Raw genomic sequence first — 26,557 nt, 5'->3', positions numbered from 1 at the left:
TAAGCACTTGGATCCAATGAATTTGCCAAGTCGGGCTGTATGCTGACTTGGATTCCCAGGATCCTAAATGGCCTTAGGTGAACGGCCCTCGATATTCCCAGTACCGGTTGGGACGAGGGAGGGTGATTATGTTATGAGATGTGTGATTGGAAATCGTGGTTGACTTGTGTAACGTCTATGGCTCAGTAGCATTTTCCTACGTGTTAATGCATTTGAACGGTCGATTGAATATGACGAATATTGGAAACGATTCTAAAGTGGATTTTCTTTACATGATTTGAACCAGGCCTTAATAAACTGTTAAGCCAAGCGGTTGCAGATGGGTGTCAGATAAAGGGTCCAGCGGTTGGCCATCTGTAGGTGTCAGTAACCCTACAGATGTGGGTTTGATAAAGGTTCAGCTCGAAAGAACATCTGTAATTGCTACAAGCCCTACTGAACTGAGTTAGGAATCGAGTTAAGCCAAAATATATGTTGTGTTTGAGATTCATCTTGGAAATTCCGTAAACTGTGTTTCAGGTTGATTAACTGTTGTCGAGTAGTGGCATTCTGTTATTTATGTTTTCTTATATAACTGTTTGCATTGTTGTTGTTTGGGTTTCATTATTGAATATAGAGTTTGATTGCAAGTCCAATAATTCAAATGTGGCAAATTCGCACTGAGAATTTATTCTCACCCCCACCTTCCCCGTTATTTTACAGGTATTGGTGCGACTGATTCCGGAGAGGCACGAGAGTAGTAGGCCTTAGTAGCTTACCAGTATATGACCCTAGATATCTTTTGTTGTATAGATTTAGGGTAGGCCTCGTGGTTGGTATCCGGATGAGATACTTTTGTTGTATTATATGCTGACCAGACTGTGTACTCTGATATATATATTAGAAACTTGTTTGAATTGCTTGTTGTTTGGTTTGAAATGTGAGTAGCCTTGTAAGCATACACGGCGTTGTATGCTTACGGCGGGGGACTGTTACGACCCGTGGCCGCGGGGTGTGACACCAAATGTGACATGATTTATCATGTTAATTTTTTCGAATTATAAGTTAGTTCATTGAAAAAACAAATTAGAAGAAACATCAACAAATATGAACAAAAATTATTAAAAAAAATTGTAAAACGAAGGAACATTTGTTGGCAAATAATTGTTTTTTAGAGCAGTTTGTGCGTCCGTTTGTCGATATCATAATATGTCATGACGTAATGTGTCAGTTTGTATAAAGTACATTGCCATGTCATTTTCGGTCAGAAAAGAGACACATGATGTGAATAAATTCGAAATTTTTATTAATAGAAAATTAATTAAATAAATATCGATAATGGAGAACGAATATGAGTTTTTTCGAAATATAAGGAAAACGTGATAATGTATAATGTCATCTGAACGTTATAGACTATCATGACTAGAATTAACCATACACTTAGTAATTAACTAAAAAACCAAACAAAAAAAATTACTAGACGTGATTGTTAATCACGTCAAGGTCCAATTTGAGAAAACCAAGTGATAGTCAAATTTATTAAATATTTTATGATTTGTGTATGTGGCAGCTCCTGATTGGTGGACGAATTTGAGGTAATATGATTGAATTTTCATGAGTGGTTGGATATGACACTCTATCATGTTCAGAATTTTTTTTAGTTAATTAATAAGAGTGATAATTAGTTTATTGCTAATCATGTTGTGATAGTCTGTAATGTTCAGATGACATTATAAACTATCACGTTTTCCCTATATCTTGAAAAAACTCTAATTCGTTCTTCATTATCGATATTTATTTAATTAATTTCCTATTAATAAAAATTTCGGTGAATAAACACCTTGATATGCAGAGACGTTCCGATTATACGTCTAATGGATATTCAAATGTCCCCCTATTAAATTGAAGAGACACACGACGTTATTCAAATTGGCTAGAAAAGTAGCTTTCTGCTATTTTTTTCTCTTTTCAAATAAGAGGAGAGAGAAAGAGAATCACGTGGGAGAGAGATAGAGAGAATAGCAGAGAGAACATGATTTTGAAGAGTACCAGATCTCGTTCCTTTAAATTGAAACATAGGTGTCAGTCTTACTCAAATAATATATATTTTTTTTGTATTATGTATACTTTTAATAAATAATTTGAGCATTTTTTTTCTATTTTAGTTCTGATAAAAAAGATTCAATTAGATTCATATCTGTTAAATTCTATTAAATTAAATCAATTGAGTTCCAATAAGTCTTGCGTTTCGATCACAGTGTTAAACGACCAAAAACATCGAGATATCAAACTCGCTCGAACCGATCCAATCCAAGTCTTACCCGACTCGTCCAAATTGCCACCGGTTTCCGACACGAATCCGTATCCTCCCAGGTACCTCACTGAGAACAATTACAACGGACGGCCTTCATTAATCCCAGCCAGACCAAAGTCAATGCGATGCCAATGGAAAGTTGGAAACTATAGGGATTCGTTTTAAGATTCGTTCCAGGTTAAAAGAACGGTTGAGATTTAATATTTGCACCTCAGGTACTTGGTAGGATCCGAATTTTTCCGACACTCGGAAGAAGGAAAAAGTAAAAGAAAAAGAAAAAGAAAAAGAAAAAATAAATAAAGAGTTGCCTGATTTGCCTCCCCGCCAAAATGTCAGTTAGGGTTCGCATAGCGGAGTTGCTCGCTATACAATCTATACTAAGAGACGAGTGTACGTGAAGCTCTGAAATGGAGAAAGTGGTCCAAATCCGAACCCTTGGTGGTGAGTCGATCGCCATTAAAGCAACTCTCGACAGTTCGATTCGCGACCTTAAGCTTCTTCTCAAGGAGTCTTTTCTTCCCGCCAAAAATTGCCCGAATTTCCACCTCTTCTTTCAGGTCCGGTTTTCTCTTTATATTCACAATTGCTCTTTCTCACTGAAGCTGTTCAGTTATTTTTGTGGTTACTGTCATCAATTATTAGCTCAATTGGTGGATTCTCATTAATTTGTTAATTTGACGGAATCATTTTAAACTTTATATACAGGGCTCTAAATTAAGCTTAGAAACTCAGATTAGCACAATTGGTGACAGTGAGTTTTTAGTATTTGTCCCGTTCACAAAGAAAAGACAACAAATTCAATCCATCTCAAGCACAGCCAATCAAAGTACCGTGTCATCAAAACCTGCTGAGCCATCACCTGCATCGGCCTCAGTTTGGCAAGATATTATGAGCGACCTCTCGTCTTTATCTGACATCCCTCGATCAGAAACAAATTTGAAAAATGTAAATAGCAGCTGGTCCTCCTCCTCTTCTTCTTCTTCCTATTTTCCTTCACATATTCCCCCAAGTAAGAAGTCCAAGGTGTCTTTGGATAATGAAGGCGTGATTACGGACATTCTGGGTACCAACCTAGAAGAAACATTTAATGAGAAGTTTGGTGGTGCAATGCAACAAGTGCTTGATTCAGTATCTTGTTTATCTGACAGTGACTCTGATAGCTGTTTGTTGTTCATTGAGTTGTTCAGGATGTCTGAAAGCGATACAAAATGTGCATGTCCACCATGGTTGACTAGACTCGTAAAGGTCTTTACATTACTTAATATGTTTTATGGGGTGATTCAAATGAAAAATAGACATTTTATGACTTGGGGATATCTAGAAGGTGTTTTAAAGAAACATGCTATGTTTGGAATTGAGGAAGTGCTTATGTCAGATTTGGAGACACTCTCACAACTTTGTCCCAAGGTAAAGTGAATTCACTTTTTGCCATAGGCTATTGACTTGTACACAAAAATAGATATAGTAACAAGTTGGTTTTATACCAATACTTGGCACATTCTATTGCAAAATGCATCATTTGTATAATGGAGTGCTATCAGGAAAAAAATGAACTTAAACCATGTTCGCAATATTAATTTGCTACTGCTGGTTGGCGTGGTATGTACCTGCATTATATGTCTCATTACTTGCTAATTGGAAATCAAGTATAAGCAACTTTACTTTTTGCAGTAAATTAATATAAATCTCCTACCAGGCTGCCATTAATTATAAATGGTTTACAAAATTAAATAAAGTAGCATTTTTATCAGTTGATACATTTTTTTTATTTGTAGACTGTTATCTTGGCTAAACAAGAAGAGGAAGTGACCAACTTGAGCTGTTCCATTATCATAAAAAATACCTTGAATCATGACTTTATATCAGAAACTAAAGGTAGGAGATTTAAATTTGAGACCAAGGTGCTTTAATTTCATTTTAGAATTCTTGTGTGTGCAAATTTAGCTCTCATATCAACAGAAAGAAGAAGGCCAACTAGGGCATCTGTTGTTAATGCTCTTGCAAAGAGGTGGAATGATTTTAGGGCAGAGCTGTGGAATTCTATAAAGAACTGTCTGGTAACATTTCAATCAATATCTGACCAACATCTGAATTTATTTATTTATTTTTCTTGGGGGAGGGGAGAGGAGTTCTTGCTGACTTATTTTTTACTTGGTTATCCAGAAGCAAAGGCAAAGGACAAACATGCCACTTGAGATCTCTTTTGAAGAACTTGCTTCTAGTAAGCTAAAATTTAGTGCTTCAAAATGCTGTAATACAAAGGGGGCGAAGATTAATAACTCTAATGCCCATAGGGTTGGTTGCCGCGTAAGTCTGATTCTTACCTATAGAATGCATACTGTCATCTTCCTCAAATAATATGTATAAAATCAGTCAAACCTGATCGTGATAATTTTTTTGGCTTTGACTGAAAATAAATTACCACCATTTCGAACCTGCTGATATTAGACAATATAATTGTTTTGGTGGGGCTCTAATGAGAATTTAACATCTTAAATTTTCACCAGGGAATGGAGACCTTGGAAGCTGTTAAAATGATTGAGCATCTTAAGCAGGGATTGGGAAAACAGGGACAGGTTTCACTCTCTCGTTCTCTCTCATACACACTTATCAGCGTAACTTGTGCAAGTGAAGTGGATAAACATATTTTCCCCTCTCTGTCTTTTTTTGCAGGTTGTACATATAGAACAGATAGAAGCAAAGGAGCCAGTTTACGTGGAAATCCCAGAAAACATTTCAAAGGAAGTGAAAGAAGCCCTTGAGCAACTTAGTATAACTAAATTGTACCACCATCAGGTGACTTATTTATTTTTATTTTTTTGCTGTTAGTCATGAACACTGCTTGAACTTCATGTTTATTTCTAAATAATACACAGGCTGAGGCTATACAATTGGTGCTGTCTGGGAAGAGTGTGGTAGTGGCAACATCAACCTCTAGCGGCAAATCTCTTTGCTACAATATTCCAGTTGTAGAAACTTTTTCTAAAAACTCAGTAGCATGTGCTCTTTATGTCTTCCCTACCAAGGTTTTTGTTTTTGTTTTTTCATTTATTTATTTATTCATAGAATCTTTCTTTCATTTGGGTTGTGTGGAAACATTTTCAGAGAATTCCCTATCAGCACTTTACAAACGAAATTGAGGTTAAAAGACTGAGTCACTTTTAATAATTAATGCAGGCATTATCTCAAGATCAGCTGAGAACTTTATTAAAGTTGAAAGAAGCCCTGAATTTTCTTAATTTAAATGTTGGCATATATGATGGCGATACTTCCAAGGAAGACCGTGCTTGGATTAGAGATAATGCTCAAATTGTATGCACCAACTTTGAGCTCTCCTTAATTTATGCATTTCTCTTTCTTTAATTTGTTTAATATTTTCAGTATGTATCTGTTTAATTGTCTGCACAGATCATTACAAATCCTGATATGTTACATGTGTCGATCCTACCTTATCATAGTCAATTCCAACGCATATTGTCAAATCTCAGGTACAAAATGCCTTCATATCATACATTGATATATATGATAAATAGAAGAATAAGATTATCTTCTAGAAGCTTAATCTGTGGAGCAAAAATTCTTGGGTCAAATTAGTTAGCTTTCAATGTCTTCCATAGGTACATTGTTATAGACGAAGCCCATATATACAAAGGAGCATTTGGTTGTCATACTTCTTTTGTCCTGAGGAGGTTGAGACGTATATGTTCTACTGGTATGACGAATACTGTTATAACTTCTTCTTCTTTTTCCTAAATGGGGTTGAATCTGTGACCTCCCCTTTGTGAGAATTTGCCCTGAATGCTAATTTCTATTTGATATCATGGTCTTTTGCAAATTGCATTCAGCATTTATTTGCAAAAGAATTGGAACTTCCCATATCTGTAACTAATAACGGGACATCACATAATTTTTCCAATGGGAAATAACAACCCACCAAATATAACATCTCGGCACTACTCGTAACGAACCAATATCTAGCAAATGAAGGATTTAGTTACTAGACACCAAGCTTCAATGAACAAGTCATGGAGTAGAATTTTCACTTTACAGAGTAAATTGGTTTTGTGTTTGATTTAAAGTTTTCTCAGCAGTTGGATGTTGGCTGCAAATGACAAAATTGTTGGGTAATAGTGCTAAGTACGATAAATACAACGCCTTTTCTTTATGCAGTATAATTGGTGATGTAGACTTCAAAAGCCCCTTTGTTTTCTTTCATGACTTTTATTTGCTTTTTCTTCAGTTTATTTTAGCAATCCTACTTTCATTTTGTGCACTGCTACCTGCGCAAACCCACGTGAGCATGCCATGGTATGCTGATCATGCATTTTTCCCTGTTATTAATTTCGCAACGAAATTATTTTAATAATTGCAAGTTCAAAAATGCCAATTCATGCTCCTTTTTTTAGGAGTTGACTAATCTGGATAGCCTAGAATTGATTCAAAAAGACGGGAGCCCATGCAGTCCAAAGTACTTTTTGTTGTGGAACCCTCCACTGCGGTCCATTGATGTAATCACCAACTTTATGATTTGCAATTACTCATAGAAGTTCAAAAGAAAATATGCATTTAGGGATATCAAAGATGTAATGTTCACTTCTATTTTTTAGGGTTCAAGGACTCTAGGTAAGAATGAGAAAACAGTCAAAGGTGTCCTAAACAGACGTACCAGGTGCGTTTTTATTCTTTATGGAAATTCTTGATTTTTTCCCCCAACCACAATTACTTTTATATTGTTTATTTAATTGTTTGGAAATAGTTTGTTAGAATGTTACTTGTGGTGGCTTCTTTAATATTCAATTGTTAGGCATTTAGCTGCAGCCTGCAGACCATGCATCGGGCATTGGATTTATCTTTCAAAAGAACAAGGGTTTGACCAAAAAAGAGAAATAAGAAATGGCTGAAACTAAAACTTAGACCTAATCTTTGGTTGTGATTTTTAACTATCCTTGTACATAGGCTGAATTTTGTTAATTACAGACTAATAGCATGCAATATTAATGGTTGGCATCTTCTACTTTCTTTTGCAGCCCAATAATGGAGGTTTCATATCTGTTTGCAGAAATGGTGCAACATGGTCTAAAGTGTATTGCATTCTGTAAAACACGCAAGCTATGTGAGCTGGTTCTCTCTTACACGTAAGCTCTTTTTAATCTCACTTTTCAAATGGTAGTACTAACTACATGTTGGTGCCCATTACAGAAATTGATACTTCGGATCATGGCATAATAGTTTATAGTTTTGCATAGTTTTATTGTTAGTTTTCATTTGGTTGATCCTTTTGATGTACCTATTTAAATAGGCGGGAAGTTTTAAAGGAGGCATCAGAGCAATTGGTTGATGCTATAGCTGTTTATCGTGCTGGCTATATTGCTGAGGTTTTTTTTTTATATGATTTCTTCTTTTTGACAAATATGTTTCTTTTCAAATATTTAGGTTGTTTGTTTTGGTAATAGAATACTACATATATTGTGTACCCGTGTCTAATTTCTCATATCTTTTTATCTTGATCTCCGAGTATCAACCAGTGCAGGTCCAGTGTAATATTATACTATAGTGGTCCCAGGCCTGACCAGTTTGTTGTTGTTCTGTCCAATATGAAAGGTACTAGGTCTTAGCATTTGTTCTATGTTTATTTTCCTCACAGTGCTATTCATCTGGGGTCAATTAAAAGCTTGATGACATGCTGAGCAGGATAGAAGAAAGATTGAGGCAGACTTATTTGATGGAAAGCTGCGTGGTGTAGCCGCAACTAATGCTCTTGAGCTAGGCATCGATGTGGGCCATATCGATGCAACCTTACATCTCGGCTTTCCTGGTAGCGTTGCAAGGTAAGTTTTAAATTAAAATGATTCTACTAACGGGTATGGCGATGTGTCAGTTTGGTACTGGTTTAAGACTATAACTAACTGTAGTTATCTTTAAAATGCGACAAACTTTATTATGGAAGCATTATTGCAAATATTAGGAAGTTTTACACTACCGGAAGGAATGTGGTTGTTGGTATGGAACAATAGGGAAGTCTGGATGAAAACCCACCGGGTAATACAGGTCTAAAGATTCATATTGTTAACTTTTGCAATGTATGTCGTGTAATATGGCTTGAACTTTCAGCTTATGGCAGCAAGCAGGGAGATCAGGAAGAAGGGCAAGACCGTCATTAGCAATATACGTTGCATTTGAGGGACCTCTGGATCAGTACTTCATGAAATTTCCAAATAAACTCTTTGGACGACCAATTGAGCACTGCCAAGTTGACGCATGTAATCTAAAGGTCTTTTCTTTATGATCCAAGTTTTCATTTTTAGCTTTTGCAAAACTTGCATCAGTTTGTCTAATACTAAGCAAAAATGTCTACTAATTGACAAAACCTTGGTGAGTGAGGGACATCTTTGCAAAGTTTACTTAAAGTTAGCACAATTTTACTTAATTTTTGGTTTCCTTTTTTTTTTTTTTTTGAAAAAAGGTGCTAGAACAACATCTCGCATGCGCTGCCAATGAATTACCGCTTTGTTTGCAATATGATGAGAAATACTTCAGGTTTGGTCTAGAACGCTCCATGTCATCTCTAAGAAACAAGGGCTATCTTGGTAATAATCCTGGTGGTGACCTGTCTAAAAATATGTGGAGCTATATTGGCCCAGAGGTTAGTTTTTTTCGTTGTATCTATCTTATTACAGTTTCAACTTGTTTCATGTTTCATGAAAACTAATGTGTTTGTTTGTTGATATTTTGGATGTCTTGTTTTGTGGCAGAAAAATCCTTCACATGGAGTTAGCCTGCGAGCAATTGAGAACGACAAATATAGAGTTATAGATAAGTCAACTGATAAAGTAGTCGAGGAAATTGAAGAAAGCAGGGCTTTTTTTCAGGTATTTCACTCCCGTGCTACTCTCATAAGGATGCAGAAATTATAGGTAGAAACAAGTAAATAAACTCATAACAAAGTAACTGTTATATTAGTTGTAAGAATAATGATGGTGTACTGCTAGAGCATTATTAATAACAGTGAAAAGAACTAGGATCCAATTTCCTATTGATACTGATATTTGCAAATGAAGTTGTTGAAAGCTTATTCTTTTTGTTTCTGTTAGGTCTATGAGGGTGCTGTGTACATGAATCAAGGCATGACTTATTTGGTAGATGAGCTACAGTTATCTACAAAGACTGCATTATGCCATAAAGCTGACTTGAAGTATTACACAAAAACTCGTGACTACACTGACATCCATGTGGTTGGAGGTGACCTTGTATGTCTGTTTTACTTAATCAAACAGTATATTGGATCAGTCTGAAGCATGAAAACAATAGCAGACAACCACAAGAGAAATGTCACCAATTTGCCCTCTGCAAGATAAGAAAAATAAAGTAGCTATTAACTGACTGTATTTTCACTGTACAATTTCAGGCCTACCCTCTTGTGAACTCTGACAGGGAGCATGTGAAATCAACAGCAGAGGCAAATAATTGCAAAGTAAAAAGTACCTGGTTTGGCTTTTACAAAATATGGAAAGCAAGCAATCAGATATTTGATAGTGTTGGACTTTCTCTCCCTTCATATTCATATGATTCACAGGTGTGCTTCTTATGTTTTGCACTATCCCAGAATAAATGTGATTATAATAAAAATATAATTCAGTAACCAGAATAGGGCTATACTCAAATGCATCAGAGTACTTCTGTAGTATGGCGCATGCTAGCGGGTACTTTCAAGGGAACATACTGTACTAGAAATAATTGAGCACCCGCTATTGGTACCACTGTTAACGACTCTGTTAAGGTTTTTGATTATACAAAGCCTTGTTAGAGAAGTTAAAATTAGATTTGGAAATGCTCTAATAAAGACTCAACAATAGGATAAATATTGACAATGGAAAATCACTTCAAGTAGTTAGTAGTTACTAATAGTTTCATAATTGTCAATAAAAATTATTTTTTCGGTACCATTTCTATGTCATGATTTTTTGATAAACTAGGCAGCATGGATAAGAGTTCCCGAATCAGTGAAGAAAGCAGTTGAGGCACGAGACCTTGTTTTTAGAGCCGGCTCACATGCTGCTTCCCACGCTCTTCTTAATGTAGCACCTCTCTACATAACTTGCAATGCTTCTGATCTTGGGACAGAGTGTGCAAATCCCCATGATAAACGTGCCAATCCCAAGAGAATTTTGCTATATGACCGGCACCCCGGCGGCATTGGTCTTGCATGGCAGGTGAAATTCTTAATTTCTGCAAACTCCTGTAGTGTTGCCAAATTTTATATTGCTTGTTTTTGTCCTCAAAAGAAAAAGAAAAAGAAAAGAAAAGCAAACATAATAAGAAAATCATTGAATAGGGACCTGTTGTTTTTATTGGATTCATGTATTCAAAATTGGTTTGTAGGATAATATACTTGTGCTTATTTAGGCCCACAATAGTACGGAATCAGATTACTTTTTGTCACCTATAAAGGTGCATAACTTGCCCCACTCAGCTTGGACCTTATCCTGCTTTATTCCCCACAAAGTAATGTCTGTTTGGCTTCATAGATGTAATACAAGTGTTACTGCATTAAGCTTATTGCACAACCAAACTGCAGTTGTATTATAATATAATGGTCCAGTCTTATAGTGACTTCCTTTTTTTTGTGTGGATGCTTGCACACCTTCTCAATTGTTAATGTGTGTTCTGATGACAGTATAAAAATGAAAAATAAATCATCAACACAGCATCAATTGATTAACACATGTTGAGAAAAAGGTGTCCCTGTTTTCGATGATAAGGGTGTTGACTCATCTAAAGAGGTTATACCAACTATTGCGTACTTTATCAAATATTGTGTACTACACCGCAGAAAACAAGAAGTATTTTGTTAAAAAAAAAAATGCTGGTGGCATGTTCTTTCATCAAGACAAAATTAGTATATGTATTGTTTTAGGTTAAGCTTGTGGAGATGTATTTTTTATTTTATTTATTTTATACTCTTTAACAGGTTCAAGCGCTCTTTGGCGAACTGTTAATTGCTGCATTGGAGCTGGTATCCACCTGCGCCTGTGTGACCCCTACCGGTTGTCCAAATTGTGTCCAGACACTGACATGCGGCGAGTATAATGAGGTCTTAAACAAAGAGGCTGCTATCATAATCCTCGAGGGTGTAATAGAAGAAGAGAAATTATTTCTTGAGCGAAGAAATGGTAGAGATCAAAGCTCTGGCCAGAATTGAAGGACTTATAGTAAGATTTAAGAGTCATGTGGCTAAACTATAAAATTAGTTCAATTTGTTTGCAAATTGGATTTAACTTGTGTTGATATATGAAATTTGAAGTCAGAAGTTGGGAACGATACATATATTTCTTTTCGCTTACTAGGTTGGAGAAAATTTTGGTGAACCTTTATGTCTCCGTCAGAATAAATCCTTTCTTATCAGATAAAGGGCACCTCAGGTGCTTGCAAAAGTAAAGAGTGTAATGTTGGCACGAAACGTATATTTTAAAGTAAAGAAGGAAATTAAAAAAAAAACATTCGAAACTGAGAGCTACTATATACAATTCTAAGCCACAGGGCCTAGAACATTCAACAGATACCAAAAGATAAAAGCTGCCAAGCAGAATCCGAACAGCTGTGGCAATTGGTGTAGAAATCGAGCAACCGATCAAACCGTTTATAACACTTTAGGTCTAACTGTCTAAGAAAGTGTAGCTTTCTTCTCTTTGCACTCTGCGCAACGAGTCACTGCAATCTTGGACCCCTAGAAAAGTTAGCACCTGGTACTGCCTGTATGGAAACAATCCGTTGACTCGCTACACATTTGATCAGAAAACCCAATCAACAATGAAGTTTGGATTCAACATGACGACATACTCGTACGAACCCTACCTTACCTTCCAAAAGGCCCCGAGGAAGAACCACCGGTACCACCAGTCCCAAACCCTAAACCGTTAGTCCTCATTTGCTGATAATACATCTCCTGTTCATGTACCAGTCCTGGGACCATCGATACCGACTGCCCTGTCATACCCATAGCACGAGCATGCATATCGGTCTCCTCTACAACTCCCCCTTCCTTTTGTGGGATCCCTTTATCGCCTTCAAGCTCTCTAAACCTCTGCAAATACACCTTTAACGGTTCGACATAATCTTCAAATCCTAGAGTGGTCATGGCCCAAATGAGATCATCACCGTTTACAGTCTTCCTCTTCTCTCTCTGGCACTTGTCAGATGCCTCGCCGGTAATGAAGCTGATGAACTCAGAGACACACTCCTGCATCGTCTCCTTGGCATCTTTGGAAATCTTTGCATTGGCTGGGAGTGCCCGTTTCATGATCCGGCTTACGTTTGCGATCGGAAGGAAATGGTCTTGCTCCCGTAGGAACGAGAGGTTATGCGCGCTTCTTTGTCCACCTGATTCATTATCTGAATCTGCCATGGAAAAAGAGTTTAGAACTTGAGATGGATGGTGGTTTGAAGAGGTTTTTGGTCTTTCTAGAAGTAAAAAAGAAAGTACCTGAGTGGGGAAATTAGAATATAACTCTAGCAAATCTAATAAACAGAAGAACAACTAACTAGTCGAACATGATTTAAAAGAAGTAAAATCTCTGATGGTGTTTTTTTTTTTCTTTCTGAAAATAAATAATCTGATGGGGGTTTCAGAGTTTGGACAACAGTATTAGACCAAAAGAGAGACAGCCTATATAGGCAAAACAGTTCATCCAGAACTTAGAAAAAAGAAAGTTAGGTGAGGGAAAGAGATGTATAGATATCTTTTGGCCTAGAAACTGTGAAGACGTTTCTGGGATCAAATCGTTATTTATTCCACTTGGAGGAGGAGAGAGGGAAGAAGAAAGGGGACTAGGAGAGGGAATTAAAGTTGTTAGAGTGACTAGTAGCGTTGGATCTGGGCTTAAGAAGTTGCATCGAGAGCGACACGTGGACAAATGACTACCGTTTATTTAATGATATGATAAGTAGTGACGAGTGATTTTCTCAAAAAAAAAATAGTAGTGACGAGTGCAGCCAGCCGGCCAGTAGGAACACTTCACGGCCGTCGATGCGGAGCACGTGCTGCCAATCGAAGCGTTCATTGGGTGGTGGGGTCCACGGAATCAATCTAACTGTAATCTGAGTGAACCTGGTCTTTCTTGTTTAAAAGTGAACCTGAAGCGTTTGGTTATTAACTGATTACGGGTAATCAAGTTCTGAGAGCATCTACATCCCTAAAACTCAAAAGAATTTCTAAATAACTATTAACTACTTTTTAGAAATTATGATCTTTAAAGTTTCTAACTCTCACATCCTTGAAACTCATTTTAGAGTTTCTATTAAGCCACGTCAGCAACAAATTAAAAAGGAGAAACAATTTGAGCCAATCATTTGGCCAACATAGAGTTTATAAATAGTTTCTTAATAAGAAACTTTTCTGCATAGTTTCTAAATAAGAAACTCTTCCTCATCCCTGGAACTGGATTAGAAACTGCCACATCAGATTAGAAACTTTAATAGTTTCAGGAATGTAGATGCTCTAAGAGCATCCACAGCGGAGTACAAAAAATTAATTATCGCTGACAAGTTATTCAAAGAAATTAATTAGATAGGATCCTGCATCTGCGCAATTTCCATTTTCATCCACATCAGCGGCAAAGAGAGCAGACAAAATAAACAGAGCCAATAAAAATAAAACGTTTTGCCAGTGTCCAAAACAAATGTTTTCTTTTAAAGCAAATTTGCTATTCTAGAAACTGTGGTACATCTCAACAATTATATTAGCAATTAACACATCAAATTAGCAATTTAAAAGAAATCACTGTTGTAGATGCTCTAAGCTCTAAGTTCTAATTCTAACCAATTAATTTTATTTTAATAAAGACAATTAGAACCCTGAACTAAGTTTGCGATTGTATACTATTATTTGCTTGTCTGGTGATGTGCGGACAATTTTAAGAAGAAAATTGCGGATTTAATGCAGTGGCACAAGCTTTCGTTTGTCTTCAGAGAGACGCATGTCAATTCTCAATGGTAACCAGGGGCGGATCCAGGATTTCTGTCAGGGGGAGGGGGGGGGGGGGGCAGAAATCGGATTCAAATAGATTATCGGGTTCAAACCGTATACCGTATACCATATACCGTAAACCTTAAATCCGAATTTTTTTGCTTGAAGCTTATTTTGTTATAAAAAAATAAAAAAATAAATAAAAAAAATTAAATTAAGACAATGTTACACTCAAATAATATAGTAATATAATACACATTAAAACCTGTATACACATTTTTAATGCTAGATATTATGTTGAAATTGCTGGATTATCTCGTTCTCGTCCCCAAAAAAAAGAAAAAAAAAGATTGTAGAGACAAACCAAAATATTATTAACATTTTTAAATAATATACTTCTTTTGCTAGCAAAATTAGTTATTAATTTTTAAATTTCAAAATATCTTTATGAAAAATAATTAAATATAAATATATATGTCCTAAGAGAAATAAAAAAATACTTCACACGAATAGGTAAAAATTGAAGACATCCATTTTATTAATAACAAGATCTTAACATAAACAGAACCACAGAGGACTATAATGTTGATCTCTAAAAATATATTATATATAGAAGAAATATAAAAGAATCAAAAAAGAAACAAAAAAGAAGTAGAAAATATGGAAAAACAATTCAAAAGCAAATACAAAAATGCAAAAAATTGTGAAAATGGATAGTTCCATTAGACACTAAAATTGAGAGAGAAGAAACAATTAGAGCCGCTGCTCTTATTAAATTTGAGTAGCTCATCTCTTCAATATAATTTTAATTGAAGCTGGCCCACAAAAGCCTATTTATATCTTTCTTTAATAATATGTACACCAAGTAAATCTTTATATCTTTCTCAGATATTCCACTATGTCGGAAGCTTTATTTCACTGGTCCAGATAGCATCACTCGCTACTATTTGGTCCAATTTGTTGTTGAAGGCGATGGACGGCCATTGTCAGTGCCTCATCATTATTTTTGGAAAGCAAGACAAGTTCCTCCACCATTGCCTCCCTCAGCCCCTCCTCCACTACCCCCCTCTAACCCACCTATACCACCCTTAGCCCCTCCACCACCTCCTCTGCTGCCCCCAGTTGTCTCTCTATCCCTTCCGCCACTACCTCCCTCTAACCCACCTATACCACCCTTAGCCCCTCCACCACCTCCTCTACTGCCCCCTGTTGTCTCTAAGCCGCCCGAGCCACCCTTGCACACGCTCCCCATCTTGCCACCTATGAACACCACTTCATCTTTGACGAATGGGGTTTCCAACAGATTTGCCCCTTTAACCTCTCTAGCTGATACTGACTTTAACCCACTTGAGCCCACTTCTCATGTCCTGGACCATGACCCATGGGATTCAGCAATGGAATTACCGCCTCCCCCTCCTCTTCCGATGGATTCTAAAGAACCCAAGGAGGTTGCTCTCCGCAATGAAAATGAGAAGAAGAGGAAGGGGAAACACCATGTCTTACCCTCTCAAGAAGAGCCTAGAAACAGTCTTCGAGTGAAGTTGAATCAATTAGCTGGTGCTAAAGAGGTTTCTGTTGGTGGGGAGTCTAAATCTTCAAATAAATCTGCCAAGGCAACTACAGGTACTCAATTCTTGATAGAACAATTTCCATATGATTCTTTGTCTGATTTACAACTGTGTATGGGCCCTTGACTACTGGATCCAGAAGACTTTTTCTTCTAGAATTAAATGATATATGCTCTTTAGGGATCCATGCTTGGGTAATTTTAGGTGATTTTAATATGATTAGAAGAAGATCGGAAAGATCTGGCAATAGTTATAATCATGTAATTAGTAATAGATTTAATTTTTTCATTAGGACTAATGAATTAATGGAAATCTCTTTATCTGATAGAAAATTTACATGGGCTAGGTCAACTAATTCTGCCTCCCTTGCACTTTTAGATAGATGTTTTTGCACTAATTCTTGGAATCAACATTATAATTTTCCTAAACTAACATCTCTCCCAAGGGCTTACTCAGATCATACTCCTCTAACTTTAGATACTCAGGCAATTATTATTCCTCGTACAAAAATAATTAGATTTGATAAGTCCTGGCTTGCTCATGATGGTTTTTATGAGTTAGTTGTAACTTGGTGGAGTGAAACTCCCTTAACATCTGATCTTGGAATAAGTTGGAAAAAGAAAATGCAAATATTTAGGCAAAAACTTAGAGGTTGGAATTCTAATGTGAGGGGTGAAAAGAAAAGAGTCAAAGCTAATTTATTAGCTAAATTAGGATTTTTTGAGCATCAAATGGAAGATGATTGTCTTTCAGAACATGATTTAGATGAATCGAAAACTTGTCAATTAGATTTACATAAATTATATTTAGAAGAGGAACAATATTGGCAACAAAGAGCCAACTTGAAATGGTTTTTAGAGGGTGACCTCAATACTAAATTTTTCCATGTTATAGTCTCAAGTAGGAAAAAAAAGAATACCATTAGTAGTCTAGAAATTAACGGAACTATGTGCTTTGATCAATCTATTATTCTACGTCACATCACTGAATTTTATAAAAGTCTTATGGGAACCTCTGTACCCCGAATTTTATCGTTGCAAGACAATCTATGGTTACCTTCTGAAAATTTAACATTTGACCAATGTCTCTCTTTACAAGCTCCATTTACTTTAGAGGAAATTAAAACAGTTGTTTTTTCTTGTAATCCTTCTAAGGCTCCTGGGCCTGATGGTATATCTTTTCAATTTTATCAATCTTTTTGGGATGTTGTTAAGGATGATTTACTAAAGATATTTACAGCTTTCTACAATCATACTTTAGATGTTTCTAAATTTAATCTTGCATCCATTTGCTTGATTCCTAAAAAAGATGATGCCATTACTGTGAAGAATTTTAGACCTATTAGTCTCATTAATTGTAGTTATAAAATAATTACAAAGCTTTTGGCTAATAGATTAGCAGGGGTTATGAATATTTTAATTGACTCCTCTCAGACTGCATATATAAAAGATAGATTAATTTTAGATAATATAGTATGTGCAGATGAGGTTCTTCATCAGGTTAAAATTACAAAACAAAAAGGTGTTCTATTTAAACTTGACTTTGAAAAGGCTTTTGATCATGTTGATTGGAATTTTTTATTAGAAATTTTACATGCGAGAGGGTTTGGCCATAAATTTATTACTTGGATTAAATTGACACTTGAATGTAGTCGGACTTGTGTAAATCTTAATGGTAATTTAGGACCTTACTTTTCATGTAAAAGAGGATTACGACCAGTGCCGGCCCTGGGCCCCAAATTCCAAAAGGGCCCCGAAAATTAAAAAAAAATTATATGTATTAAAATCGCAAAACAGAAAGAGATGAATATTATTCCATTCACGGACAGCCGACAACAAAAAAATATTCCTAATTTTTCTTCTTCGCTAGAAGGAAAGATATCAATCTGATTGATATCCGTGAATTGATTCAATCATTCATTTTTTTCCTTTTTTTTCATTTTGTCGTTTGTTCAAAGTTTCTTCATTTTGAAACATATCAATTCTTCAACAATCAACAGTAACACCAACGTGACTCCAAAAATTAGAAACCTAGAAAATTGAAAATCTAGTTCCGTCGTTTCTTCTCTGTAAATCAATAAACGAGTAAATGAGGAAGAAAGAAATTAATAAATCTTGCTCTTCTCAAGAGCAGCGGTAACGAGACAGCGACAGCGACTGAACTGGGTGAGACAAGGCGACGGACCGCTGTCTCTGTATTGGACTGCTTTGCCTCATTGCCTAGGTTTTATCATTCTATTACTTTGTTTTATCTTTTAATTTAAAACAATGTTTCCTAGAAAATATGCATCAGGTAGTGAAAAAAAATAGAAAAAGAGAGGGAGAAGAAAAACTAAAACCTCAAAAAGGTTTTATTCAAAAACTTTGGAAAAAAAATTAAACCACAAAATGATCTATTGACATATCAATAAAAAAAATTATTTATATTAAGATCACAAATTTTTCTCTCGTCCTGGGCCCCGAAATCTTCAGGACCGGCCTTGAGTACGACAGGGGGACCCTCTCTCACCTTTTCTTTTCATTTTGGTTACTAATGCTCTTAATAAGACTTTACAAAGAGCCAACAGGGGTGGATATGTAGATGGTTTAGGTAACTTTAGAAATTTTGGAAATGTTATGAATTTGCATTTTGCTGATGATACCCTTCTTTTCCTTAAAGCTGAAAAGAGGTCCTTATACATATCAAATGGCTATTAGTAGCCTTTGAGAATGCCTCTGGTTTGAAAATAAATTATGACAAGAGTGAAATGTATCCTCTCAACTTGTCGGATTCAGAAGGCTATATATACATTAGCTTCTGTCTTAGGATGTAAGGTAGCTAAATTACCTTTAACTTACTTAGGAGTTCCTATAAATAATAAATCTCTTAATGATATTGATTGGCAAATTTTGATAGATAAGATTGAAAAGAGATTACAAAGTTGGAAATGTTCTCTACTTTCTTTAGGAGGTAGAGTAACTCTTTTGAATGCTGTACTCTCTGCAATTCCTTTATATTGGATGTCCATATATAGACTTCCAGTGAAAATTCGACATAAGATTGATAAAATTAGGAGAAAATTTTTATGGCATGGTGGAAATTCTACTAGAAAGAAATGTTCCTCAGTAGCTTGGAATATTATATGTAAAGGAAAAGATCAAGGAGGTTTAGGTGTATTAGACTTAAAACTCATGAATAAATCTTTATTAGCTAAGTGGTGGATTAGATTTGTGGATAATTCTGTTAATGGTAGATGGAAAAGTATTATTATAAGTAAATATGGTAGTAGAACAACCCCTTCTATTTGTTCGCCATTTTTGGAAATCCATTCTAAAAGATCATAAGGTAATTAACCTTGGTCTTAACAAAGAAATTGGAAATGGTAAATCGACTTCTTTTTGGTTAGATAGATGGTATAACAAACATGCATTGCAACATCAATTTCCAAATTTATTTTCTATTGTTCGTAATAGATTTATCTCTGTGGCAGATGTCTTTGCATCATCACCTTTACAAATGTCTTTCCAAAGACAATTAACAGGTATCTATAGAATTGAATGGCTGACCCTATTACAAAAAATTCAGCATTTTACTTTATCTGAACAGTTAGAAGACAGATTAATTTGGAGATGGTCTCAATATGATAACTTTACGGTTCATTCTTTTTATAAATTGTTAGAATTTGGTGGTATGCCTAATTCTGATTATGATACTATCTGGAAATCTCATTTGCCTCTAAAAATAAAGATTTTTCTTTGGTTGGTCAAAAGAGATAAAATTTTAACAAAGGACAACTTATCAAAGAAAGGTTGGCCAGGCGACTTGACTTGTGCTTTTTGTAATCAGTATGAAAGTACTACACATTTGTTTATTCATTGTTCTTATATTAGAATGATTTGGGATTGGATTGCTGTTTATAATAATTTTACTTTCGAGTGTGACTCTTTAGATGATCTATGGATGTTTGATGCATCTATCCCTCTAAAGGATAGATTGCTGGTTGAATTATTACGTGTAACTATTTTATGGACTATTTGGTTAGAAAGAAATAGAGTCATTTTTAATGATACTCAACCCCTGTCTATCAGGTCTATCGGATTTAAGATTATTTCTTTAGCAACATTTCGGTGCAAATCAAAATCTGAAAACTCTTTTTTTAAACTAAGTCTAATGCTTCCATCTGATGTTAAGTATCTCTCAGATCAAATAAGGGAGGAGGAAAATCGGTTGGTATCCATGGCACGGGAGGTAGTGGACCCACTTCAAGCTCTTGGAGTTGGTAGCCCCCCAGGTCAAATATCTGGCGAAGAATTGACGGATGAAGACTTACTGGATGATTATTAGTCTTTTCTTATGCTGACTGCTTAGCTTTTGATTTGATTACTTAGCGGTCTTTTGTTAGTTTTGTGTAGTTACTATTCCTTTGTTGTTTTTTGGTATGTTTTCTATTTTTGTTATGGATACTTTATTGTTGTAGACCTTCTCATATTTGGTTTTGGTACCTAATTTGGATACCATATCAAGTATGTTTGATTTCAATGAAATCGGTGGTACTACCACTACTTTTCAAAAAATATGTACACCAAGTCTATCTAGGCAAATGAAGCTTTATTCCCCAACACAACTCAACCAAAAAACAAAAACAAAAACAAAAATGGCAGAACTCCCAAACACAACTCAACAAAAAAAATCAAATATAAATGGCTGAGACAGAAGAGAGTCACAAAATTGGTTTATTAGTTACAGGGAGGGGCAATCTAATTTTCGGGGGGGGGGGGGGGGGGGGGGGGGGGGGCAGCTGCCCCCCCCTGGACTACACTGGGTCCGCCCCTGATAGTAACATCTAAAAGTTGCTAGGTGTACCTGTATCCTTTAATAAAAAAACATGATATTAAGAAGATTGTTTAGTTACATGTTGATATCTGAATTATATATATATATATATAACCATGAAGGTTTAAAAATTATAATAGAGATAAGCAAAATAATTAAAAAAAATCATAAATGAAGATTTTGATTTTTTTTTTTTTTGCGGGAAACCCGTAGTCAAAATTTGGTATTTAACAAAATGTGTAAAACATCATCAAATACTTAATGGTGAGATTGTAAAATATCTGAATTGTTGTTTCGGTTCACACCAAGTGAAGAACACCAAGCCCAACTAAATATAGGGTACATGGAGCTAATAAGTATCTGAGATAATTATCTCTTACTACGACTTTGCTAAACTTTAAGAGGTGGATTAGTATTTAATTACATAATTAAGCTGCCCACTAATTGTTTAACCCGTCGCAATTCGTGTCATCAACCAAGATAGCGATTTCTAATTATTATCCGAGGAAATGCTATCACCACCAAAACATGAATTTCTAAATAGCTATCATATAGTTTTTATTTTTATTTTTCCTAATATGCCATAGCCTATTTTTTAAAGTCGTATACACCGTTATACCTTTTCAAGTCGATGCTAGAGGAACTAGGTACACCGTTATACCTTTCTAATAGAGAAAGTCGTATACGCTGTTTTCTTTGATTTTAACATAGCAGTTTTGAATTCATGCAATTCACAAACTGTAGAATCAAAACAGAGGATATATTGTTTATGTAGTGCACAAACTTCATGCAATGCAAATTAAGCACAAATTGTAGAATCAAAATAGAGAATATATTGTTTGTGCGCTGTATGAAGTCAAAATTATTCTGTTAAAATATTTACCCTTTCTTTTATTGTACTTACCATTCTTTTAATATATCTCTAATTAACGGTGATAATCTAATAAACTAATTGAGTCTTTACAAAAATAAAGGGTCAGCACCATGAACCACCTTATTTAGTAAAATTTTTTTTTGTGAAAGTTAACAAATTCTGGAGTAGATCTAAGAAACTAAGACTTAGTCAAGGGCGACTAATGTCAACCCTATGATTTTAAATTTTTTAATTTTGTATATTGAAATTTAATTTAATTATATTTTTTTTAAAAACATTTTATATAGCCTAGTTCTTATCGTAAAATATTAAATGTGAGGAGGTTTCAAATGCCTCCATTTTTTGTGCCTTCATCATGCCTCTATTTTTTTAAAACTTTAATAACTTAAAATTTAAATCTTAAAATTCAAAATAAAACCGTTGGATATGAACTATATCATTTTATCTATGCACGTGTAAAAAATTATGGCATTTCATTGCAAACGAAATACTGACCGAGTATAATTCATGGTTCAACAGTGGAATAGGATGAGTCCGACCCAGCAAGGAGATATTCTGCTTTGTTCAATTTCTTATTAAGTCTTCTTATTTTCTTTTCTTTCTTTCAATTTCTTTCCATTTAATTTTTTCCTTATGTTTATTTTGTATTCTGTACATACACTTGACACAACTTGTGTCTTTTATCAATGGAATCTAGGAGCATAACTCCTACATTTCTACTTCAAAAAAAAAAAATTGTTTTGATTGTCATATTGAGTTTGTAAAAATGTATACTAATGTGGATAATTTCTAGACGTTGATTTTTCAACTTATTGATTCACATAAAAGCAAAATAAAAATGTGATAATATTTTATGGACATATAGAGAAAATAACATAGATCACATCTAACGGTTTTAATTTGGCGTTTAAATTTTAAACTTTGAATTATTTAAGTTTTTAAAAATGAAGGCATGATGGAGGCAAAAAAAATGGAGGCATTTGAACCCTCCTCATTAAATGTTCATTTATAATTTAGTGCTTAAGTTTTATTTTGTGATGGTGAAGACTTGAGTTCAAATTTCACCAATCTATTGTGTATTTAAGATTTCAGCTTCCTGATAGATTTTCTAGTTCCGCCCTTGTCAATAATACGAGTCCAAAAATCATATATCATAATTTGACTTCAATTAATTACTATCAAAAGCATACGGATAGAACAACTTTTAGAGCAATTTGAATTCTTTAAAGAGTTTGTATTAAATAAAAAATTGTACATATTATTTCAATTTTGATAAAAAAATTTTCCCTTTTTAAGAACAAGTCCATAGACAAAGGGGGTCAATTGATCCTATAATACGCCTGGTATAACCCCGATTTTTTTATTTATATTAAAAAAATAAATAAAATTTAAAAAAATATCTAGATCCCGACTGAAATTCAAAATTTACCTTTACCCAAACCGGTTATCCAATAACCGAACTCAAGAAATATAACCGGTTAATCACTAAAAGGATTTTTTTTTTTTAACCGGTTAATCACTAACCGGAAAATTGTTTTTTTTTTAAAACAGAAATTTCGAATTTTTTTTTGTATTAAAATATTAGAAATGTTGAATATATTTCTTTGAAAATAGATGGAATACAATATAATTTGATTTATTAGAAAGACTGCAACAAATAACCCGGATCAATATTTTTCAGGCTGGATTTTTCGCGGTTGTAAGAAAAATTAATATATTTCTTTATGTGTTATTGGAAAAAAAATAAAAATGTTTAGATTCTGAGTTATTGATCCCGGTTCAAAAGTCACTTCTATGTAATCTATAAAATATTGTGATCCATCTAGTACATTTAATTAATAAAAAGTTGTATCTATTTTTGAAAAAAAAACAAAAACTTTAATTTATTTAATAATTGTTTTTCAAAAAGAATTCTCAAAATAGAAACAACTTTTTATTAATTAAATGTACTAGATGGATCACAATATTTTCTATATTACCTAGATGTGACTTTTGAACCGGGATCAATAACTCAGAATCTAAGTATTTTTATTTTTTTCCAATAGCACATAAAGAAATATATTAATTTTTCTTACAGCCGCGAAAAATCCGGCCTGAAAAATATTGATCCGGGTTATTTGTTACAGTCTTTCTAATAAATCAAATTATATTGTATTCCATCTATTTTCAAAGAAATATATTCAACATTTCTAATATTTTAATAAAAAAAATAAAAAAATTCTGTTAAAAAAAAAGAAGCACAAATCCGGTTAACCAATATCCGTACTCAAATTAAATTTCCGATTAATGGTTAACCGGACTATTTCAACGAGTCCGGGAAATGGAGGACTGGAAATTTGATTTGAGTCCGATTACTGGTTAACCGGTTTGGGTAGTTTTGCAATTTCAACAACTAGTTGGTTATTTTTTAAAATTTTATTTATTTTTTGGATATATATAAAAAAATCGGGGTATAACCCATCTTGGTTGAAAATTGACAAAAGGAACAAGTAAACTAGCACAAGCCAAGAACACATCATTTGTAGAAATCATTATTTTATTTGTACACATACTCACATAGTAAGCTCCCCAACTCAAAAGGAGACAAAAAAGAAAAGAAAAGAAGATATGGGTGGCCTACTCTTGAAGGACAGGTTGCATGCAAAACTACCATCTCGAAACGCACCCAAGTCAACTTACAAAAGAAACTAATAACATTGGCTACATTAAATTTAAACAGTGGCTCCAGTAGGAACTTGTATACAGTTGTTGTTTTCATTTCCATCTTGCTTTTCTGCGGCCTTCTCCTCTTGATTTTCTTCACGGCTTTCCTGCTCTTGTGCCTCAGCTGCAAGTCTATATAGCTCTTCCTCTATCATTACCATTATTGAACCTTTTCTTGGTGAAATATCCACTTCAAAATGCTCATCTAAAAGAAGCGTAATTAAAACCATTTAATTGTTTCACATTCTCCATTTTGGTTTTAGTTCTGTAATGGTCTATGTGACAGGACTGCCCGGGTGTTACTTGTCATCCCAAATACTTGAAGCCAAGTCACTATCATAAGGTGGGAACATAATATTAAAGTTGCCATTTTTTTGTTACTTTGAGAAACACTTACTATTGCCGTTCAAAATTGGTCCAGTGAACCAATACCATTTTCCACATTAAAAACAAAAATAGATGTTAAGTGGGAGACTGTACCTAGTTCCTCTAGGACATCTGAAAATGTAGCCTGAAGTATGAAAACAAATTAAAAAGGATATAGAATCAGTTCAATATTATTTAAATTTTAAACATAGTAAATAACCGGACCAAATCAGCAATATTAACTCAATCCTGTAGGGATTACCGGAACTTTTTTAACTTTTGAGTCTCTCTCTGTTTTTTTTTGTAGAAACTATAATTGAGCTCAGCATAAAAAGTCCACTAAGACAAAATAAAGAACTGCAATAATATTGACAGCGAACTGGTACCTACATGCACAAGTTCAGTAAAGGAATTTTCCAGTTTTGTCCTGAGTATTTAGTAATGAAGCAAATCATAGATAATCTGGGCATGTACCGTCGTAATATCTATCTCTTCCAATATAATGGAAATAGCCTTTTGAACTTCCTCACAGCTTGGGTCACACCACTCTTTTGGTGGTTTATCACCTCCTTGAGCAACCCTTCTTTCTGAAAAGTTTGATTCTATTTCAAATTATATCGAATATCAAACTCATGGTAGCTGTTTGGAGACAGAAAATGTGAGGAGAAACTAATTCTGCGGTGAATATTTTTCAATAGTTACTTGGAATAAGAGAAAGTAGAGGCTTTGATTGCTCTTTCTCTTTTAAATATAATAAATATTAAGGGCCAGATAAGCCTTTTCAAATGTCGTGCATAAATATATGGACTTCTTTGCAAATTTGACATTATATAGTCCAGGATGATGTAATCCAGAGATTCCAGACAGTTTGAAGAATAAAAGAAATAAGAAGTATATTTTGAATAAAATTGTAATAGTCACTTTTAATCCAGACATTTAATATGACATTAGGTACGATTCCTCTTTTACAATCTATGCATGAAGGCATTCATTTTTGGAAATAATCAAACTTTTAGAGCCAACCCAAGTTGGGATAGGACATACCAGTACTTTGCACAAGACAAATTTAAATACAAATACAGATATAAATAAGGTATACCAGTGCGTTTCTGCTTTTTATTTGATTTCTCGAGATCCCATACTGATTTGGTAAGCATCTGACTAGAACTGTGAGAATTTAAGCCAAAAGTGGGATATCCTCTAGAACTGTTAGCACTTATGTCCAGAATGTCTTTTGACAAATTTACATCTCTGTCCTTGGGCTTTTCAAATACTGTGCTGTTTTCTTCTTTATCTGAGCCCTTCATTTCCTCTGCCTCATTGCTGGGGGCATTACCATCTTCTTTATTTTCTTCTTCATGGACAATATCAAGGGAACTGCCAGTATCCATTTCTGAAGACAATTCCTTCAATGGGAGTTAGAAAAATAGTTAGAATATTGAAATTTATAGAAGGGAGGATCTTGGTTAGGGGTGCATAAAAAATTCGTAGTTCGTGATTCGATTCGAGTTTGATTCGAAAAAGTTCGAAAAAAATTCGATTCGAAATAGATTCGGTTTGAAATTAATTCAAACCAGTTCGATTCGAAATTAATTTAATTTCGAATTCGAATTTGATCAGATTCGATTCGAATAGGTTCGCAAATTTATTTGGTTCGAAATCTCCGAGTGTAACCTGGACCGTCCAATTATTTCTGATGAACATCTCTCCCTTTCTCGCTCTCACTAGATACGACCCTCCACGTCAGACTCTATACCTTCTTCTTTTTTTTTTTAAATTTGGATATTTCTGATTTTGAATACTCGACAAGTCTAATCTTGGGTGTTGTGCATAAAAATAGTAGAATATTAGCTTCAAACTCAAAAAAGCATAACATTTTTTGCTTTTGCTCAGTACTGCAGAACTCTCGCCCAAAGCCTTAGACCTAGCCGACTAAAAATCACGTTCTTTCAGAAAGCTGTCTCCTTCGCTCCCTCCTC

At 34.6% G+C, this 26,557-nt stretch overlaps 2 protein-coding genes and 1 pseudogene across 8 annotated transcripts; 1 reads left to right on the top strand and 2 right to left on the bottom strand.

The window, feature by feature from the left end:
- Positions 1 to 2,564: 2,564 nt before the first annotated feature.
- LOC144551106 (UBQ, helicase-c and DEAD-like helicase domain-containing protein) lies at positions 2,565 to 11,797 on the top strand. 5 transcript variants are annotated; one of them, XR_013510762.1, is made up of 24 exons: positions 2,565 to 2,850; positions 2,999 to 3,700; positions 4,069 to 4,168; positions 4,253 to 4,350; positions 4,457 to 4,600; positions 4,801 to 4,869; positions 4,967 to 5,089; positions 5,170 to 5,319; positions 5,471 to 5,605; positions 5,702 to 5,781; positions 5,911 to 6,005; positions 6,534 to 6,601; positions 6,700 to 6,801; positions 6,901 to 6,962; positions 7,321 to 7,428; positions 7,593 to 7,668; positions 7,985 to 8,121; positions 8,405 to 8,564; positions 8,757 to 8,936; positions 9,046 to 9,162; positions 9,385 to 9,532; positions 9,699 to 9,866; positions 10,267 to 10,503; positions 11,262 to 11,797. XR_013510762.1 is itself a non-coding variant. In XM_078298919.1 (24 exons), exons 1-24 carry the CDS (start codon positions 2,701 to 2,703, stop codon positions 11,490 to 11,492), a joined length of 3,570 nt encoding a protein of 1,189 aa, XP_078155045.1. In that variant the 5' UTR covers positions 2,569 to 2,700; the 3' UTR covers positions 11,493 to 11,797. The 5 variants fall into 5 exon arrangements, 4 of the variants coding, with proteins under 4 accessions (XP_078155047.1, XP_078155045.1, XP_078155044.1 ...); XM_078298919.1 differs by having other exon boundaries at positions 2,569 to 2,850; positions 6,901 to 6,916; positions 7,353 to 7,428; positions 9,385 to 9,540; XM_078298918.1 differs by having other exon boundaries at positions 2,569 to 2,850; positions 9,385 to 9,540.
- Positions 11,740 to 13,144, bottom strand: LOC144551107 (nuclear transcription factor Y subunit B-3 pseudogene; annotated as a pseudogene). 2 transcript variants are annotated; one of them, XR_013510764.1, is made up of 2 exons: positions 12,774 to 13,141; positions 11,740 to 12,688 (listed from the first exon to the last, which is right to left on the bottom strand). The product of XR_013510764.1 is annotated as a nuclear transcription factor Y subunit B-3 pseudogene, transcript variant X2 (transcript). The 2 variants fall into 2 exon arrangements; XR_013510763.1 differs by having other exon boundaries at positions 11,740 to 13,144.
- Positions 13,145 to 24,068: 10,924 nt separating this feature from the next.
- Positions 24,069 to 26,002, bottom strand: LOC144552001 (uncharacterized). Its single transcript, XM_078300112.1, has 4 exons — positions 25,678 to 26,002; positions 25,053 to 25,165; positions 24,693 to 24,723; positions 24,069 to 24,417 (listed from the first exon to the last, which is right to left on the bottom strand). Exons 1-4 carry the CDS (start codon positions 25,967 to 25,969, stop codon positions 24,221 to 24,223), a joined length of 633 nt encoding a protein of 210 aa, XP_078156238.1. The 5' UTR covers positions 25,970 to 26,002; the 3' UTR covers positions 24,069 to 24,220.
- Between the last annotated feature and the right edge of the window lie 555 nt (positions 26,003 to 26,557).

This window comes from Carex rostrata, chromosome 3 (assembly GCF_964058835.1).
Source record: "Carex rostrata chromosome 3, lpCarRost1.2, whole genome shotgun sequence".
Classification (NCBI taxonomy): Eukaryota; Viridiplantae; Streptophyta; class Magnoliopsida; order Poales; family Cyperaceae; genus Carex; species Carex rostrata.
This window is presented reverse-complemented; position numbering and strand designations above follow the sequence as displayed.

What these genes read in the sequence shown, in the direction of transcription:
- LOC144551106 (XM_078298918.1), top strand. Translation starts at nt 2,701, where the DNA reads ATGGAGAAAGTGGTCCAAATCCGAACCCTTGGTGGTGAGTCGATCGCC. An exon ending in TTAGAGATAATGCTCAAATT is followed by an intron (nt 5,606 to 5,701) that starts GTATGCACCAAC and finishes TTGTCTGCACAG; the next exon opens with ATCATTACAAATCCTGATAT. An exon ending in ATGTGGTTGGAGGTGACCTT is followed by an intron (nt 9,541 to 9,698) that starts GTATGTCTGTTT and finishes GTACAATTTCAG; the next exon opens with GCCTACCCTCTTGTGAACTC.
- LOC144552001 (XM_078300112.1), bottom strand. Translation starts at nt 25,969, where the DNA reads ATGGATACTGGCAGTTCCCTTGATATTGTCCATGAAGAAGAAAATAAA. An exon ending in TAAAAAGCAGAAACGCACTG is followed by an intron (nt 25,166 to 25,677) that starts GTATACCTTATT and finishes CAAACTTTTCAG; the next exon opens with AAAGAAGGGTTGCTCAAGGA. An exon ending in AAGAGATAGATATTACGACG is followed by an intron (nt 24,724 to 25,052) that starts GTACATGCCCAG and finishes TTCATACTTCAG; the next exon opens with GCTACATTTTCAGATGTCCT.